Source organism: Telopea speciosissima, chromosome 11 (assembly GCF_018873765.1).
Source record: "Telopea speciosissima isolate NSW1024214 ecotype Mountain lineage chromosome 11, Tspe_v1, whole genome shotgun sequence".
NCBI classification, from domain to species: Eukaryota; Viridiplantae; Streptophyta; class Magnoliopsida; order Proteales; family Proteaceae; genus Telopea; species Telopea speciosissima.
Window position 1 is genome coordinate 40,820,210 of NC_057926.1, and position 15,538 is coordinate 40,835,747.

The 15,538-nt window shown below is 38.3% G+C and overlaps 1 protein-coding gene and 1 long non-coding RNA gene across 2 annotated transcripts; one reads left to right on the forward strand and one right to left on the reverse strand.

Moving 5' to 3' along the window:
* Positions 1-581: 581 nt before the first annotated feature.
* LOC122645099 (putative disease resistance RPP13-like protein 1) lies at positions 582-10,670 on the reverse strand. Its single transcript, XM_043838445.1, has 4 exons — positions 10,426-10,670; positions 2,461-2,467; positions 1,807-2,350; positions 582-1,678 (listed from the first exon to the last, which is right to left on the reverse strand). The coding sequence occupies exons 1-4, from the start codon at positions 10,668-10,670 to the stop codon at positions 582-584; spliced, it is 1,893 nt and encodes a 630-aa protein (XP_043694380.1).
* Positions 10,671-12,394: 1,724 nt separating this feature from the next.
* LOC122645549 lies at positions 12,395-13,254 on the forward strand. Its single transcript, XR_006330474.1, has 3 exons — positions 12,395-12,446; positions 12,927-13,077; positions 13,238-13,254. It is a non-coding gene; the product is annotated as an uncharacterized LOC122645549 (long non-coding RNA).
* The last annotated feature ends 2,284 nt before the right edge of the window (positions 13,255-15,538 follow it).

Here is a 15,538-nt window from a genome sequence, read left to right on the forward strand (position 1 = left end):
CACTCCTCCAACTTCATCATCTTTAAGTTTAGTGTTTCCAATAGGGGGAGCTCCCCAATCGGAGGGAGGACTTGGCATTTAAAACAAGTGTCGAGTGTCAGAGAGACTAGCTTGTTGTAGCTTGACAAATCGATCATCAACCATCTTGGAAATGTTAACCCACTGTATCTATGGATACGTAAACTCCTCAGCTGATCAGGGTGAGGTTGTAAACTTTCAAAAACCTCGACATCTTTATCACCACTTTTATCCCATGAAAATTCTAAGTCATCAATTTTTGGCTTACTCATCAAATCAGCTTCCTTAGCATCCAGAGGATCAATCACATTCTGTTGTGACCTGATTGAAAGTTTGCCCTCAAGCTGCCTCAGCTCCTTCAACTCTCTTATCACACAACCATCATCATCTTTTGAGACGGTAAACTCTGCTAATGTCTTGAGACTACTTCTTAATCTCCCAATTCCTTGTGGCATGGATCGTAACGAAGTGCACCCATAAAGGTCTAGATGCTGGAGATTGCGTAGATATTTCATGCCTCTAGGTAACTCAAGTAATTGGTGACAACAACGGAGTATCAGTGACTATAGATTGAAAAGATCGCACAATGACTCCGGTAATCGTTCTATGTTTTGAGCAAATAAGAGGTTAATATAGTGCAGGTATTTCAAACCGCCAATATCGTCCGGAAGCATTTTAATTCCAGAATCAGACAAATCTAAGACACGTAAGTATCTCAGTCCTCCAAAAGATTCAATATGGTACCCACCAAAGCAATTATAACGAGGTAGGCATATCCATGTGGATAACCTCTTCTTGTGATCAAGAAGATCTTTGTCGTCCTTGTTTATGGAATTTAGACAACACATTGACGAATAACGGGTCTCTAATTTGGAGCTATGGCTCGATTTTCGGCAGTCAAATCCACCATACACATCTCCTGAAATTGCTTCTGCTAAATCATGTACAAGGTCATGCATCACAAATCCATTGTAGTACTGAAAGAAAGATCTCTGCAATAATTCATCAAAATACTGGCCACCTGCTTTGTCTGTTCTAATAAAACCTTCTGCCCTCCACAGTTTGATGAGACGTTCCTTCTTGAATACATAATCTTTAGGAAATACAGAGCAATAAGCAAAACACTGCTTCAAATGTGTGGGAAGAAAATAATAGCTTAGACTTAGTGCAGCTGGTAAATCTTTGCTCTCTTCTTCTAAGTCCCACATGGAACTATTCAAGACTTCTTCCCAATGGTTTAAATCTGAACTAGAAGATGAGCTTAAAAGGCCTTCAACCGTACTTGCTGCCAAGGGCAATCCTTTGCACTTCTCCGCAATCTTCCTACCCACTTCTTTCAGGCTGGGAGCAATAGAACCATAATTTAAAGATATGTGCCTTTCCATTATTGACCAACACTCTTCATCTGATAAAACTTGAAGATCATGTGTATACATGGGGTGCATCATTGATGAAATTCTTTTACTTCGACTTGTTACAATTATTCTACTTCCTTCCCCTGCCTCCATGAGTGCAACTCTCAGAGGTTCCCAATCCCTCTTCTTTTCAGTCCAAACATCATCTAAGATGATTAAAACTCGCTTCCCCCTTATTTCTTTTCTCAACGCACATTTAAGTGGGTCTAGGTTTCTCAAGTCAGGATTTCTCCCATTCAACGACTCTAGAATTGCAGAGATCAAACTCACATCATTAAAATCAGTAGAAACACAAACCCAAGCTCTTCTTTCGAAATGTTCCTTCACATCAGGATCATTATAGACAAGCTGGGCTAGAGTTGTCTTGCCTAACCCCCTAATCCAACAATGGCAATAACAGAAACCTGTTTTTGGTTTTCATTTGGATTTGATGACAACAACTCGTTTTTTATTGCTTCTACATCTTCCTTCCTCCCCAAAGTAAGAGATTCATCAACTAGAGAATCACTCTTTGGCCTACTATCTAATATTTCATCAATTACACCACCACCATGCTGTGATTTCTGATTTCCTGATGACTCACTGAGATAGTAATGTTTAAGTTCCTTCTCAATCTCTTCTAGTTTCTTTACGAGTTCATCATTTATAAGAGGCACGATTTCATGCTTACGTAAAAGACCATCTGATTTTAAGTTAGAGGGGAAGTGCAAACGTACCTTTCCACCTCCATATCTTTCATCTTTTTCGTAACAAGCTTCATAGATGAACTCATCCAATATGTCCTCAGCTCGGTAAGCAACTTCTCTGAGATTCCTAAGGCAGTCTTTCACCAAGATATTCCTTACTTGAGCTTGCTCTGCGAACTTGAGCAATTTTTGAATTTTCCCGAGAACATCTGAGAGCGCACCTAGCTCACTCTGCGCACATCATACCGATCCAAAATCTCTTAATGCTTTTGAGGATAATTTGTCAAGCAAGACTGGTAGGTGAAGGGATATAATTATGTCTTCCCTACTTCCTTCCATACCTTCTCCCTGTAAGAAGCTGAACAGAACATAGAGATCGATGAGTTTGTTTTGTTTGTGATGAAAATAAATAGGAAGAAGAAAGGAGACGAGGCAAGAAAGATTTTATTCTCCTACCTTCAAGAACAAGGAGAGATTAGCGGAAAGATTCACATAAACCAATATGCTAATAAGTAGATTTCTTTTCCCCCACAACGCTCTGTTGTAAACACAAATCCAGTTGATTTGAATGAGAATGGCTACAACGTCTGTTACAAAAAATTTCTTTTTTTTTGGGGGGGGGTGGGGGGTGTGTAAAGCTCAGTACAAATATATGCCACTAAAAAACAAAAAGACCTGACAATTCAAACCATGGTTCTAAGTATCAGCATTGTATCGTTCATATCGGGCGATACGTACCGGTTTTGTTAGTCACCGATATCGTTACTGTACCGATACCGTATTGATAGCACGGTAAAAAAATCAAAGAGTAATTTTGTTCGATACAACCGATCTAGATCGATACCGTATCGATATCATATCGTTTTCTATATTGCCGATAACCGTTCCGATACTGTGCACTATAACCATGATTCAAACCATTGCGGGTATTTATGTATTTTCATATTCATAGTTACCATACGGCGGCCAGAAGAAAAGAGTCACAACCAAGTGTTTGATTTATGTGAACCCAGAGCGAATTTTCCAAGCTCCTTGGTAGAAGATGCCACCAAGAAAGTTGATGTCTGAGCAATAAACCCTCCAACCGATGTTACGGTTTAAATTAAAGTGGTCCAGCTCATGCTTAGGTTTGTATGATGTCTATTTCAATTTCAAATTGATTTTATATAATTGTCTAGAAAAAAAATTTTAATCATGAAATTGAAATTTCAATCTAAAAGATGGTTTTAGTGTATAGTATCGGATCGGGTATCGATTATTTGCGAAACCGATAGGATATTAATACAGTATTTGTATGAATCGACTGCATCATACAAATTTGTTATTGATTTCCTTTAAAAAAAATACAGGATTTTTTTATTGTTTTACCCTTTGTCCTTATTGTGTCACTGATACGTTATCATCACAATATTGAGATCGGCCATTAGTAAAATCGTTACATATCATCCATATCGGATAATATGAAACCGATACCTCAAACCATAATTTGAAATATTTTAAGAATAATAAATTTATTTTGTAGTTCAATTTTGAGAATAGGTTTTATATATTTCTCCGGTAGAAAGTGGTGGTGGTAGTGGTGGCAAGGGTTGAGTAGAAGTAGAGCCTGGAAGGTGTTGGTGGTAGTGCCAATGGTAGTCATGGCAGTGACAGCGTTGGCCAAAGGGGGGGTGGTGGTGGTGGGGGTATGGTTGTGATGAGACCATCAAGATAAAAAATTTGGTGTTTTATTTTTAACATAGAATTATTGTTTTCCATCAAATTAATCTTGTACGAGCAAGAGTGAAATTAATTTCAATTTTAAAATTGAAACAGTTAGTAAACTATTTTAGAATGTCTACCACTTTGATATCTATTTCACTAAAACAAGGTGTAAAAATCAACCCCTAAATTTGAAATATAAGTCATATTAAATTAAGATTTAAATGAGAAATTAATTGAGAATTTCTTAGCCTAATCCATCATTGGTTAGTAATGGAGGTACATTATTGACATGGGCCTGCAAAAGTGACAAGAACATATATATCATACTATTATATAAGTGCACGAATTCATATTTCGTGATTATTTTTTCACTTGACGATTGTACTTTTCTTTTAAAATTAAATACCTTTCATTTCTTATTTTCTTTTTTTTATTTTTCCATCTTTTATAGAAATTCTTGGTATCTTTTCTTAATTTTTTCATGATAAAAAAAATAAAAAAAAATTTATGATAAAAAAAATAAAAAAGGTGAGTGGTCGTGGTACGTACGTGAGAATTTGTTCACAGAACGTTTTTCTCTGCTAACCATTGATTTCACCAGATAGAATCTGAGTCGTTGAACCGTTTCTCCCTCAGTTCACCCAAAACCGTGACAACCGGTAATTATTTGAAAACCCAATCCCAACCCAACGGATTAATCTCGCGAGGATTGTTTTTCCGGAATCGAAGGAGAGAGAGGGAGAGAGGGAGAGTTGAGCATAATCTGCTATTGCTTATACGAACAAGGTAATCTTCTCTTGGGCATTAACTCATCCTCTCTCCTCTGTCTACTCTTTCCCGCTATTCTCTCTCTCCTCTCGCCACTCTCCTCTCTTCACTCCTCCCAAAAGAGACAACGACGAGTTAAGCTTGGATCTACAACCTCCGGCGATTCAGGCGAGTCAAGCTTTGGTCTGCATCCTCCGCCGAAGATGTTTCACCTCCGTCTGCAACCTCCGCCGAAGGCGACGAAGGCGAACCACGTTGTGCAACTTCAGCCAAAGGCGAAGCTCTGTCTCCACTCTCCTCTCTTTACTCCTCCCGAAAGCCAAGGTTTCCTTGGTCACTCACAGCCACCTCAGGCGGAGTCTCCTTGGTCTGCATCCTCCGGAGAAGGCGTTACACCTTCGTCTACAACCTCCAGCGAAGGCGCCGAAGGGGAACCATGGTCTGCAACCTCAGGCAAAGAGAAACCTTGTTCTCTCTCTCCAGTATCGGTTCCTGGGCAGTCGGGATACAATCGGAGACGGCAAAAAACCAGCGAAGTTCCTATCTGCCTCACTCCTCGCTTGGCCGGAGTGCACGTAGGAGCAAAAAACCAGCGGAAGTCAGATCTCAAGTTCTGCTCCCACTCTCAGGTTCGATTTTTTCTCTCACTCCTCTCTCTCTCTCTCCCTCTCTTAGCAACCGTGTTCCATCTTCTACGAGTCTGAACATCTTACATGATCAACCTTACTCGTCTGATTGTAAAGTCAGATCTCAAGTTCTGCTCCCAGGGTTTTACTGCGGATGATGTGTGGTCGATTTTGAGGAAGTTTGTTTCTTCTAACTCATCTTCAGATTCGAATCCAGATTGTACAACTCAATGTTTAAGAGTTGCCATTGATTTTCTATATTTTGCCATCGGTTTTCTAAGATCACTTGTATTAGGAAAAGATTTGTGCTATAACAAGGCATGGGAAAGATGTATACCAGAAATTACAGAGAAGCTAGCTGACCTGAAGAAATTGGCTAATTTTACATCTTAGCTTTTATTACATAATTAAAGGAGTTTCAGAAAAATCAGAGAACACAATATCATTGACACAAATAGGATAAGAAAAGTTTTCAAGTCTATCAATTGGATTTGTTGCTGCATACTTTTGGAAGCAGGAAACCTTGTAGTCTTTAATTTCCCTGAAGAGTTTTCATTCCTTGGTTAGTGCTGATGCTTGTATTTTTTATTATCTACAACCATCAGAGACGGTTGAGGTTTGTTGTAGCTTCTATTAATTTGGTGAGTGAAACATCTTTGTATCCAGTTGTGCCATCTTTTCTTTTGCCAAATCAATAGATGACTTAAGGTCCTAAGGATTTGCTTACTGTTGTGCATTCTATTCCAAAGAAACAATTGTGGTACCTTTTTGTTAATGAAATATTTTATAGAACTCAACTAATTTATGAGGGAAGATTTTCTTCATTCTTTTTTGCTCTTTCCCAAACATTTAATGTTGGAAGATATATTGTTTTATTCTCATTCAATTGAATCTTTCTGAAGAACATTGAAAAAAAAATAATGTTAAATGATACAAAAACACCAGAAATGATGGTTGCAAACAATCCCAGTTGGGCTTCAGACCTCTGTGTTACCAAATCATTTCTGTGAGTCAACTGCTCCCTCCCCTGGAAAGAGATATTTTACATTGGAGGGCAAGAGATGAGGCTTTTATAATGCAAGGAGCAAGACTCCTAATCGCTCCATTACTCATACATAGCCATCCAATATTGGAATTTATATTAGCTTGGATCATTTTGAGCACTTCCTTCATGAAGGTACTCTACTTAAGAGTTAATTACTACCCTAGTGAAATTTTGGTTCGTGATGACTTATATGTTGCTTTGAGGCCAACCTGCAAATACACCATAGATTGCTGCATTGGAGGGGACCCTTTTTCTTTCTTTTCGTTTCCATCCCCTTTTTCTTTTTAAAATATTTCTTCCCTTGCCTTTTTCTTTTTGTGTTGTTTGAGTTTGACAATAGAGGTGAAGAAATGCGTACCACGTGTAATGGGATTTTTTTCTGTATTTTAAAAAAACTATGTTTTTATTATCATGTGCAATGGTTGAAACTGAGACGAAGTCGCAGTCTAATTTGTTCGTAGATAATAAATCAACCATGATGCACTAGAAAAGGCTGATTCCTGTAAAGATTGATCCTTGTAATGGTCAGTGTAATTTATTCTTATTTTTATATATTGGATTAAACTTACATGGTTTATGGAGGTACATGAGTCTTTAGCTCAAAAAAGGAAGAGCACCTGGGTTTGTTCTTAGGAGATGATGGTTCGAGTCCATCAAGACTCTCATGTTGATGGCACTTGGATTTTTTAAAAGAATAACTCTTGATCATCAAAGCAGGTTTTTTGCCTTTTTTTTTATTTAAAAGTGTGGGTGATGGCCTTGGAATTGCTGTATTTTTTTTTTTTTAAGTATTACCAAGGAAGGGGGAAGAAACAGGACTTTCAAGGCAAAAGATATTCAGTTTGGTTGATAAGTAAGAACCTCGGTTTCAGGCTCAGGGATTGGGCTTTGGAATCTCAATCTGGAGTTCTATGTTTGTGCTCTGTTTATGTGTTTTGCTTTTTGGCATTCTTATGGTTTTAAAGCTGGGTTGAAAAGAATGGACAATGCTTCTTATTCTGTGCTACGGGAGGGTACACTAGAACCCTTTGTGTTTATCTCTCTCCTCATTCACTCTCGTATCTTTTCTCTTAATTAGTACCTGTTATAATCTTAGTAGGTTAGATTGTTCTAGCATTGAACTAATCATGAAGGAGTTAAAAAAAGGAATAGATCAGATGGTTCTACTTTTAATTTCTTGTTTCTATACCTGTTTATTAAATCTGACTCAACTTATTTCACTTTCTAATCATGTTCTTGAGCTTTAGAAGGCCTTAGGAAGCTAAGTCATGCCTGGTCTTCAATAGCACTGACAACACTTTATTAAATCTCTGACAGAGTAGCTGTCGGAGATCTGAAACCTGCGCTGCCACAACAGATGAGTCCGCGACAGGAATCTGCAACCTGCAGTGCCACCACAGATCAGTCCCCTAACCTCTCCCGAAGCTCTTTGAAGTTCCAATCAATATGGAACTCGTTGATACCCTCAAGTACCTTTAAGGCTGGCATGATCATGCTGCTCTGGGCTCTAGTTCTGGCTTATGAGCTTTGGCTTCTTCTATCCTTTGAAGTTCCAATTAATATATCAGACCATGTTTCATCTAATGCTTGTATGGCAGCATGGAGGTGGTGTTACGGGTAATTCAAAACTATTGAAAGCAATCTGAATAATGGATTTTCTGTGTAGCATCAACATAGGCAATGACTGTTAGAAGCCAAATCAATGTATCACAGGGAAGCAACAGAAGAGAGTTCTCATTTATGTGAATAAAAATAGATCGGGCTGAAGACAACATGAAAGAAAATAAAAAACAGTGAAATGGGAGTTCTTATGATTAAAAAAAAAACTTATTTAATCAACAATAAAATGAATAGAGGAGTTATGGGACCTGGAAACGTAATCAGCACTCCTCTAAAATGCCATATGCACCTATATCACAGCTCCCCAATAGATTATAGTGACAACATGTCATATTCAAAGGATTGTAGTTCGATCAATCCAATTTTATAAGCTTTACTGAACTGAGTTAATACACTGTCTATCACATAGCTCTAGTACACAAATATGGTGGCCATCCAAAAACCATTTTGAATCCTCAAATGCCAAACATTTTTCCAGATGAATCATTAATCATCATTAATCATCATAACAAAGATAAAGTTTGTTACAGCAATAAATACAGGAGAAAACAAACGAAAGGATGAAACTATGACCATACCAGAGTGACCATTACAGACTTCGAGAACCAAACCATGCAATGGAAGCCAGAGTCAAGGAAGCAGGCATCATGGACCAACACAGGCTAGGCCAAGCTCAAAGTGACCATTACAGACTTCAAGGTTTTCTGGCTGTGTCCTACATTATAACCCCCTCCCAAAAAAGAAAAGAAAAGAAAAGATAAATAAATAAATAAATAGAAATTCATTAAGTAGTCGACATGAGAGCCTTGATGGAGTTGAACCATCATCTCCTGGTAAAAAAACCAGTTGCTCTTCCATTTTGAGCTAAAGACTCTCATACATCAATTAAAACCATGTTAGTTTAATCCAATATAAATATAATATATATATATATATATATATATATATATTAAATTACACTAACCTCACCTGAGATACACCTCAAGTGCTGCACAACTCAACATAGAAACTATTACAATTATACAAGTTATAGAATTCTGAGGAAAATGTTACAACAGCTGGCCAAAATGATCAATTGTAACTCTCTCCATTCTAGTGGATGAAAAACATGAGAATCAATGAAAACATTATAACATCTGACAAGAAAAATTATCTTTGTACTAGCATAAAGTGCTGGAGAAGAGAGCACTAATTAACAATAAAGCATAAGTCTAATAGTCACAATAAGTAGAAAGCATCAACTCCACCTTCCAGAATCAACTGAATCAGCCACAGACCATCTGTTCAAGAAAAATTCAGTAAAAAGGTGAGAGGCTCACCCATGCTGCCCATTAGAAGCATAAATTGTTATAGCATAAATATTTTCTTTTAAATTAATAGTTTTATCCGCTTTATGAACTCCACCCTCCACCATTGCATCCAATTTTTTTAAGATAAGAGACAACAACAATCCAACATTAATAAATTTTTATACAAAATATCAAGGAGAAAGTTTGATTTTATCTCTCTCTCTATTGAATAAAATAAAATCCAATCTGAATTTAGTAAAGCGAGCTATTAATTAAATAATGCCATCAAGATGAGTTCAAGTGCTTGAAATAATGTAAATCATTTGTTGCCTGATCTTCTCTGATTCCATTATTCATCTGACAAAGATAATGAAAGTGGCATATAATGCCTATAATAGTTGTGCAGGGGATTGGGCGAGTGAGGTCAATGGTACAGAGCAAATCAGATTTTGGCCAATTCATCATAATAAACCCTAGATTAATCCATGAGTTTTCAGATCTGAGCACAAATTCTAAGATTCTTGATACTTATTATCACAGTTCATATCCATCAATGGCCCAGAGCACACAAAGATAATAAACAGTAGTAGAAACTGATCCCCCAACAAGCATTAATGCACACTGATTGTCCCTTGTTCAACCTTCTTATTTAGGGGTCCTACCTCATTTATCTCTTCCATGTCTAATTACCAATATGTTAAGGAAATGGTTACAGTATCATACTCTACAGAAAGCCTATAAGAAGATTCAAACCCATTTTTTCTTCAAATTTAGGCTTATTAAGAAGATCGAACATCTAGGATTCTGACCGTGGGTAAATTTTAATGCCAAATTCAGGTGAAAACTATATCTCTGTTCTTCTTCTTCTTCCTAGGCAGAGGTTTCATTCTCTTGAGCGCTTAAAAAAGTGAAAAGTGAAGATAGGGCTTGTGAGTAACTGGTGTCCGAGAATGACTGGCTTGAACAACCCTTGTAGACCAAAGTATATATAGGTATCTGAAGTAGTTTTTACAGATGGAAATAACCCAAAACCTGCAATGAAGAAGAGAATAGAGGAGAGGAGGCAAAAGGAATTTCTGATCAAACCCATCAGCAGCAGAATTCTCTCAAACAAACGAATCCAAGACCAACATTTTTTTCCCATTTGGAAGCTTAAGACCTCTTTCGAGTCCTTACCCATATGCGAATCCAAGAAGCAAGCGCATATGGGTCAAACATCTAGGGTTATAGAGAGAGATGAGAGAAAAATCGAACCTGAGAGGTTGCAAAACCCTGGTTTCACCTTCGCCTGAGGTTGCCGACGAAGGTGAAACGCCTTCACCGAAGGATGAAAACCAAGGAGACTCCGCCGGAGGTGGCTGTGATTGACGAAGGAAACCTTGGCTTTCGGGAGGAGTGAAGACAGGAGAGTGGAGACGGAGGTTCGCCTTTGCCTGAAGTTGCATAGCATGGTTCGCCTTCGTCACCTTCGCCGGAGGTTGCAGACGGAGGTGAAACATCTTCAGCGGAGGATGCAAACTAAAGCTTGACTCGCCTGAGTCGTCGGAGGTTGCAGATCCACCTTGATTCGCCTGAGTCGCCGGAGGTTGCAGATCCAAGCTTAACTCGTCGTTGTCTCTTTCGGGAGGAGTGAAGAGATGAGAGAAAGAATAACGGAAAGAGTAGAGAGAGGAGAGAGAATGAGTTAATGCGTTTTGGGGAATGGGAAAAGGTTGTTTAAAACTTAGCCACCGGCTGTTAGGGTGATAGCAAGTCTAACACTAAGTAAACAGACTCATACACTTTTACGGTTCAGATTTTTTTTAGTGAAATCAACGGTAATGAGAGAAGAACGTTTTCCAAACTAATTCTTAAGCACGTACCGCGACCTTTTTGCCAAATAAAAAAATAAGCAATCACTCAAACCTAAATCCTCTCCGTCTCTCTCTCCACGATCTCTCTCTCCCAATCTCCCAAACTCAGTCCCGATCGAAGGAGAGAGTACTCTTGCTATCATCTCCTCCACGATCTCCTCTCTCCCAATCTCCTGATCTTTTTTTTTCCCTCAGACCTAAACCCTCTCCCAATCTCCCAAACTCAGTCTCGATCGAAGGAGAGTACTCTTGCTATCACCGGCATCGGAACCACCAGATGTGGCTGCTCTCTCCCATTAGTTTTGTCGTGTATTTTCTTGGAAGTTTCTCCTTCGTCGGCTGGGGTTCTGTTGCTCGATCCAGGTAAGTTTTATCTTCCCTATTGATTTTCTCAGATTAAATAGATGTGAAATGAAGCTGCAATTTCCTGATTTTTTCCCCCTCCCTTCCCTATCCCGTTTCTTCTTCCCCCTCTGCTCTATTCTATTTTTATTCCTTGTTTGTATTTCCATTAACCCTGCAAACTGTGTTCTTATTGTGAGTAACCGAGACCCATTTTGGCACTGTTGACTGCTGTTACAATAAGTCACGGCTGCTCCACGATCTCCTATCTCCCAATCTTCGGATCTTTCTTTTTTCCCTCAAACCTAAACCTTCTCCCACAAGAATCTCTTGATGAAGTCTTACTGTCTATGGTAATGCAGAGTTTTTTTTTTTTGGGTTAGAATGCAGAGTCTTTCTTACTACATGTTTTTTTGGATATGCTAGCAATGCTTTCTTGAGATACAGATTTGAGATTATTTTCAAACTAATATACAGATTTGAGATTTATTCTTGTGGTTGAAAATCTGATCTTGAGAACAAGACGGATCAACCACAAAGTATAACAATTGGCTATTACACCATACATCAACGAGCCTCTTAATTTATTCTTTTTCAACAATATTCTATCAATCCATACTCTCACAGGCCCTTTTATTAATTTAACCAGTTCCTTTTGCTATTATTTGATCATTCCCTTTTGAAACTCCAACTTCTTATAACATGATTATATCGATAAACTCTAGCCCAAGTGGCACCTTAAAGGGCCCAACCCATCAATCTTGTAGGCCATTCCTGCATATATTGCGCATCAGATATCCAGATTTGTTTTCCCACATGGAACTGTCAATAATGACTTACACTTCCATTAAACTTGAAATTTTATTCCTTCAAGCATAAGGGCTTAAGAATCATGAGATTTCTTTGTGCATCTTATTTTGTTTCTTCTTACTTGGAAACTGCCCCTCCCTTCGGGTTGTTTTCCTCACAGTAAAAGCCAAAGAAGGAGGAAAAGAAAGACAAAGGAAAAGGTATTGATTTGGGCTTTTGATGCTTTCAATCAGATGTATAGAAGCATGTAGAATGACCTGAACAGACAAGGTATATACTGGATTTTATATTATAAGTGAAAGATAAGATTCCCCCTCTCCCCTCCCCCTCTCTTCTCATCCACAGTAGAGAGCTCTTCTTCTTGTTTTCTATTATTTTTTGTAAAAGTCACTATTTTGTGTTTTTCAGCTACTCACTTTCTTATTTTAATTTCCACTATTAGTTCTTATCTAAGTTCAGAGATAAGTTATTAAACAAACAACTTTGTTGTTCATTTTTGGAAATGGCTACCTACTTGCTTTCCATCCATCATTTACTCTCTTTCTTTCTAATAAAGCTGAAGCTTAGTTCAAATGGAATGGTTTAGGACCTATACCCAATTCTTTTTAGTTTTTACTACTTGTACTAGGGTTGCTTCTAAAACTCACCAACCCCACCTCCATATTCATTGATTTTTCTGTCAAAAAAAGTTAGGCCCATTTGCCCTTTTCACTTGATAAAGCTAACTCTCCATTCTTTAATGTGAAACAGATATGCATTCAACACTACAAAGGAAACATTCTTTTGATGATCATCATGGGTTTGTTGATGAGAAGAATGATTTGGGTTTCTTTCCATCTTCTAAACTTGTGAAGAAGGATTCTGATTCTCAGTTCATCTACAGTCCTCTCCCTTCAAAAAGGTTAGCTTAGCTTTACAGTTTTTTAACTTTGAAGTAAAAAAGCAAAAAAAAAAAAAAAAAGAAAAAGGAAGAAGTGGGAACAAAACCCACAAAGAAACAAAAAGGATTTACTCTTTTCTGCTTCATTTTTTGTGTTTTTTTTTCTTGCAAATCTCATCAGGGCTAGAATAGAGACCAACAACAAGAAATGCACTCAAAGAATATGTGATATGGTCACCTCCCCGTACCATTTTCATGATTATCTGCAAAATATGGCTGAGAATGGTGGAATAAAGGAGAGTTTCAGATGGCAGCAACAGGGTGAGGCTTCTTCTTCAGCCTTCTCAATGCCACATCATCTTTACAACCTTAATGGCTTAGGATACGCAATCGAAACCAATTTTGTTTGTCGTTTGCACAAGTCTCTCTATGGTTTCAAGCAGGCCCCACGTGCCTGGTTCAGTAGGTTGTCACAATTCCTCATTCAGTCTGGGTTCAGATCATCCCAAACGGACCCGTCCCTATTCATGTATGCACAGGGTCCAACAACCACCTATGTACTTGTATATGTCGATGACATTCTAGTTACTAGCAGGCAGTCCACCCATGTTGAGACTCTCTTACATGGGCTTGCATCTGAATTTTCAATCAAGGATCTGGGCCGCTTGCATTACTTCTTAGGGGTAGAGGTTGCATATCACCCTAATGGACTGACACCATCTCAATCCTTGTATATCACTGACCTTCTTCAGCGGGCTAGCATGACAGACTGTAAGCCGGTCCTCACACCAATGGCCACCATAGTTACAGCATCCAAAGAAGGGGGTGCACCATTTTTTGATTCGACAAAATACAGGTCCATAGTTGGGGCACTACAATACATAACTCTCACCCGGCCGGATGTCGCTTTTTCTGTCAACAGGGTATGCCAGCACATGCATGATCCGATTGAAGACCATTGGTCGATGGTAAAGCGTATCCTACGCTACCTGAAACACTGTTGCTTATGGGCTTCATATTAGCCGATGTAGTTCTCTTGATCTCCAGGCTTTCTCCGATGCTGATTGGGCTGGAGATGCAGATGATTGCAAGTCCACTGGTGGTTATGCCATATACATGGGAACCAACTTAATCTCTTGGGCCTCCAAGAAGCAAAAGGCAGTTGCACGGTCCTCCACCGAGTCATAATACAAGGCCCTTGCAGATGCTTATGCTGAGCTTACTTGGCTCCAATCTCTATTTGGTGAACTTGAAATTTTCACTTCTATGGCGCCCGTGTTATGGTGTGACAACATCGGCGCCACATGTTTATCGGCGAATCCTGTTTCCACGCCCGCACCAATCACGTGGAAATAGATTTTCATTTAGTTCATGACAAAGTGGCCAAGCGCGACCTACATGTTCGGTTTATTTTTACAAAGGATCAAATTACTAATATTATAACCAAGGGCCTCGGCACAGCAAGATTCACATTTTTAAGAGACAAGCTGAAGATTTGCACGCTCCCATCTTCATTTTGAGGGGGTGTATCAGACTATATCCACCACATGTGATAACAATTTTCTTTCCTATTTTACCATTGATTGCAATCCCATCCAATCCAATTGCAATCCTATCCAATCCCTCATGATCCTCACTCAATCTTCCATACATAGCACTGCAATCTTGTAATCCCATACGATCCTCACTCAATCCCATTTACATAATATTGTAATCTTCTAATTATGGTTGTATATCTTGGGTGATTGACTCTCCAACTTATGGACTGCATCACCTATATATACTACCCCTCTATTTGTAATTTCCAAGCTAAGTAATTATTCAATCCATATACACTTTCTATCGGAGAAAACTGTGTTGTAAATTCATTGATTTTAGTGCATAGTAGCATGAGATATGGTGAGAAGGATGTTATGATGATATTCTTCATAATTTTGAAAGCATGGCAATTCCTTGCGTACTCATGGATGTATGGATTTTTTTTATTATTTAATTATGATTGAGAAGGTGAGCCCGTAGTACAGTATGGGACATACTTCTTGTCCTCACCTTTGGTGAGTGAGCTGCGCTTGTAGTACGGTATAAGGCAGATGTTTGTGGTTACATTGATGTGCATGTTCATGATTAAATTCGGATATCACAGTTATGCTTTTGGTTAGGTGTAAGAATGATGTTTGTACTTGATTATGTTATGTTATGTTGTTTTTGTGAAATTTGCTATAGGGATGAATAATCCTAATTTTATGTATATATTTTTCCAACTATGTTATGGTACATGTTTTTTTTTAAAATACTCATATGAGGTTAGGATGTTATCTCGCTAAGTTTCTTCCCGAAGCTTACCCGTATTAGGTTTCAGATGAAGAGACTGTAGATATTGATCACACCTCTATGGAGAATCAAGAGGACAGAACTTATGGTTGCGAAGGAGACATACAGTAGGATTGAATCTTGAAGTTTATTTAAATTATGTTTTAGAGTT

Bases quoted from the DNA above. Each gene is read 5' to 3' on its own strand.
- LOC122645099 (XM_043838445.1), bottom strand. From the start codon at position 10,670: ATGTTTCACCTCCGTCTGCAACCTCCGGCGAAGGTGACGAAGGCGAAC. The intron at 1,679-1,806 runs GTTAGGCAAGAC...CTGCAATTCTAG, and splicing joins TGCCATTGTTGGATTAGGGG to AGTCGTTGAATGGGAGAAAT.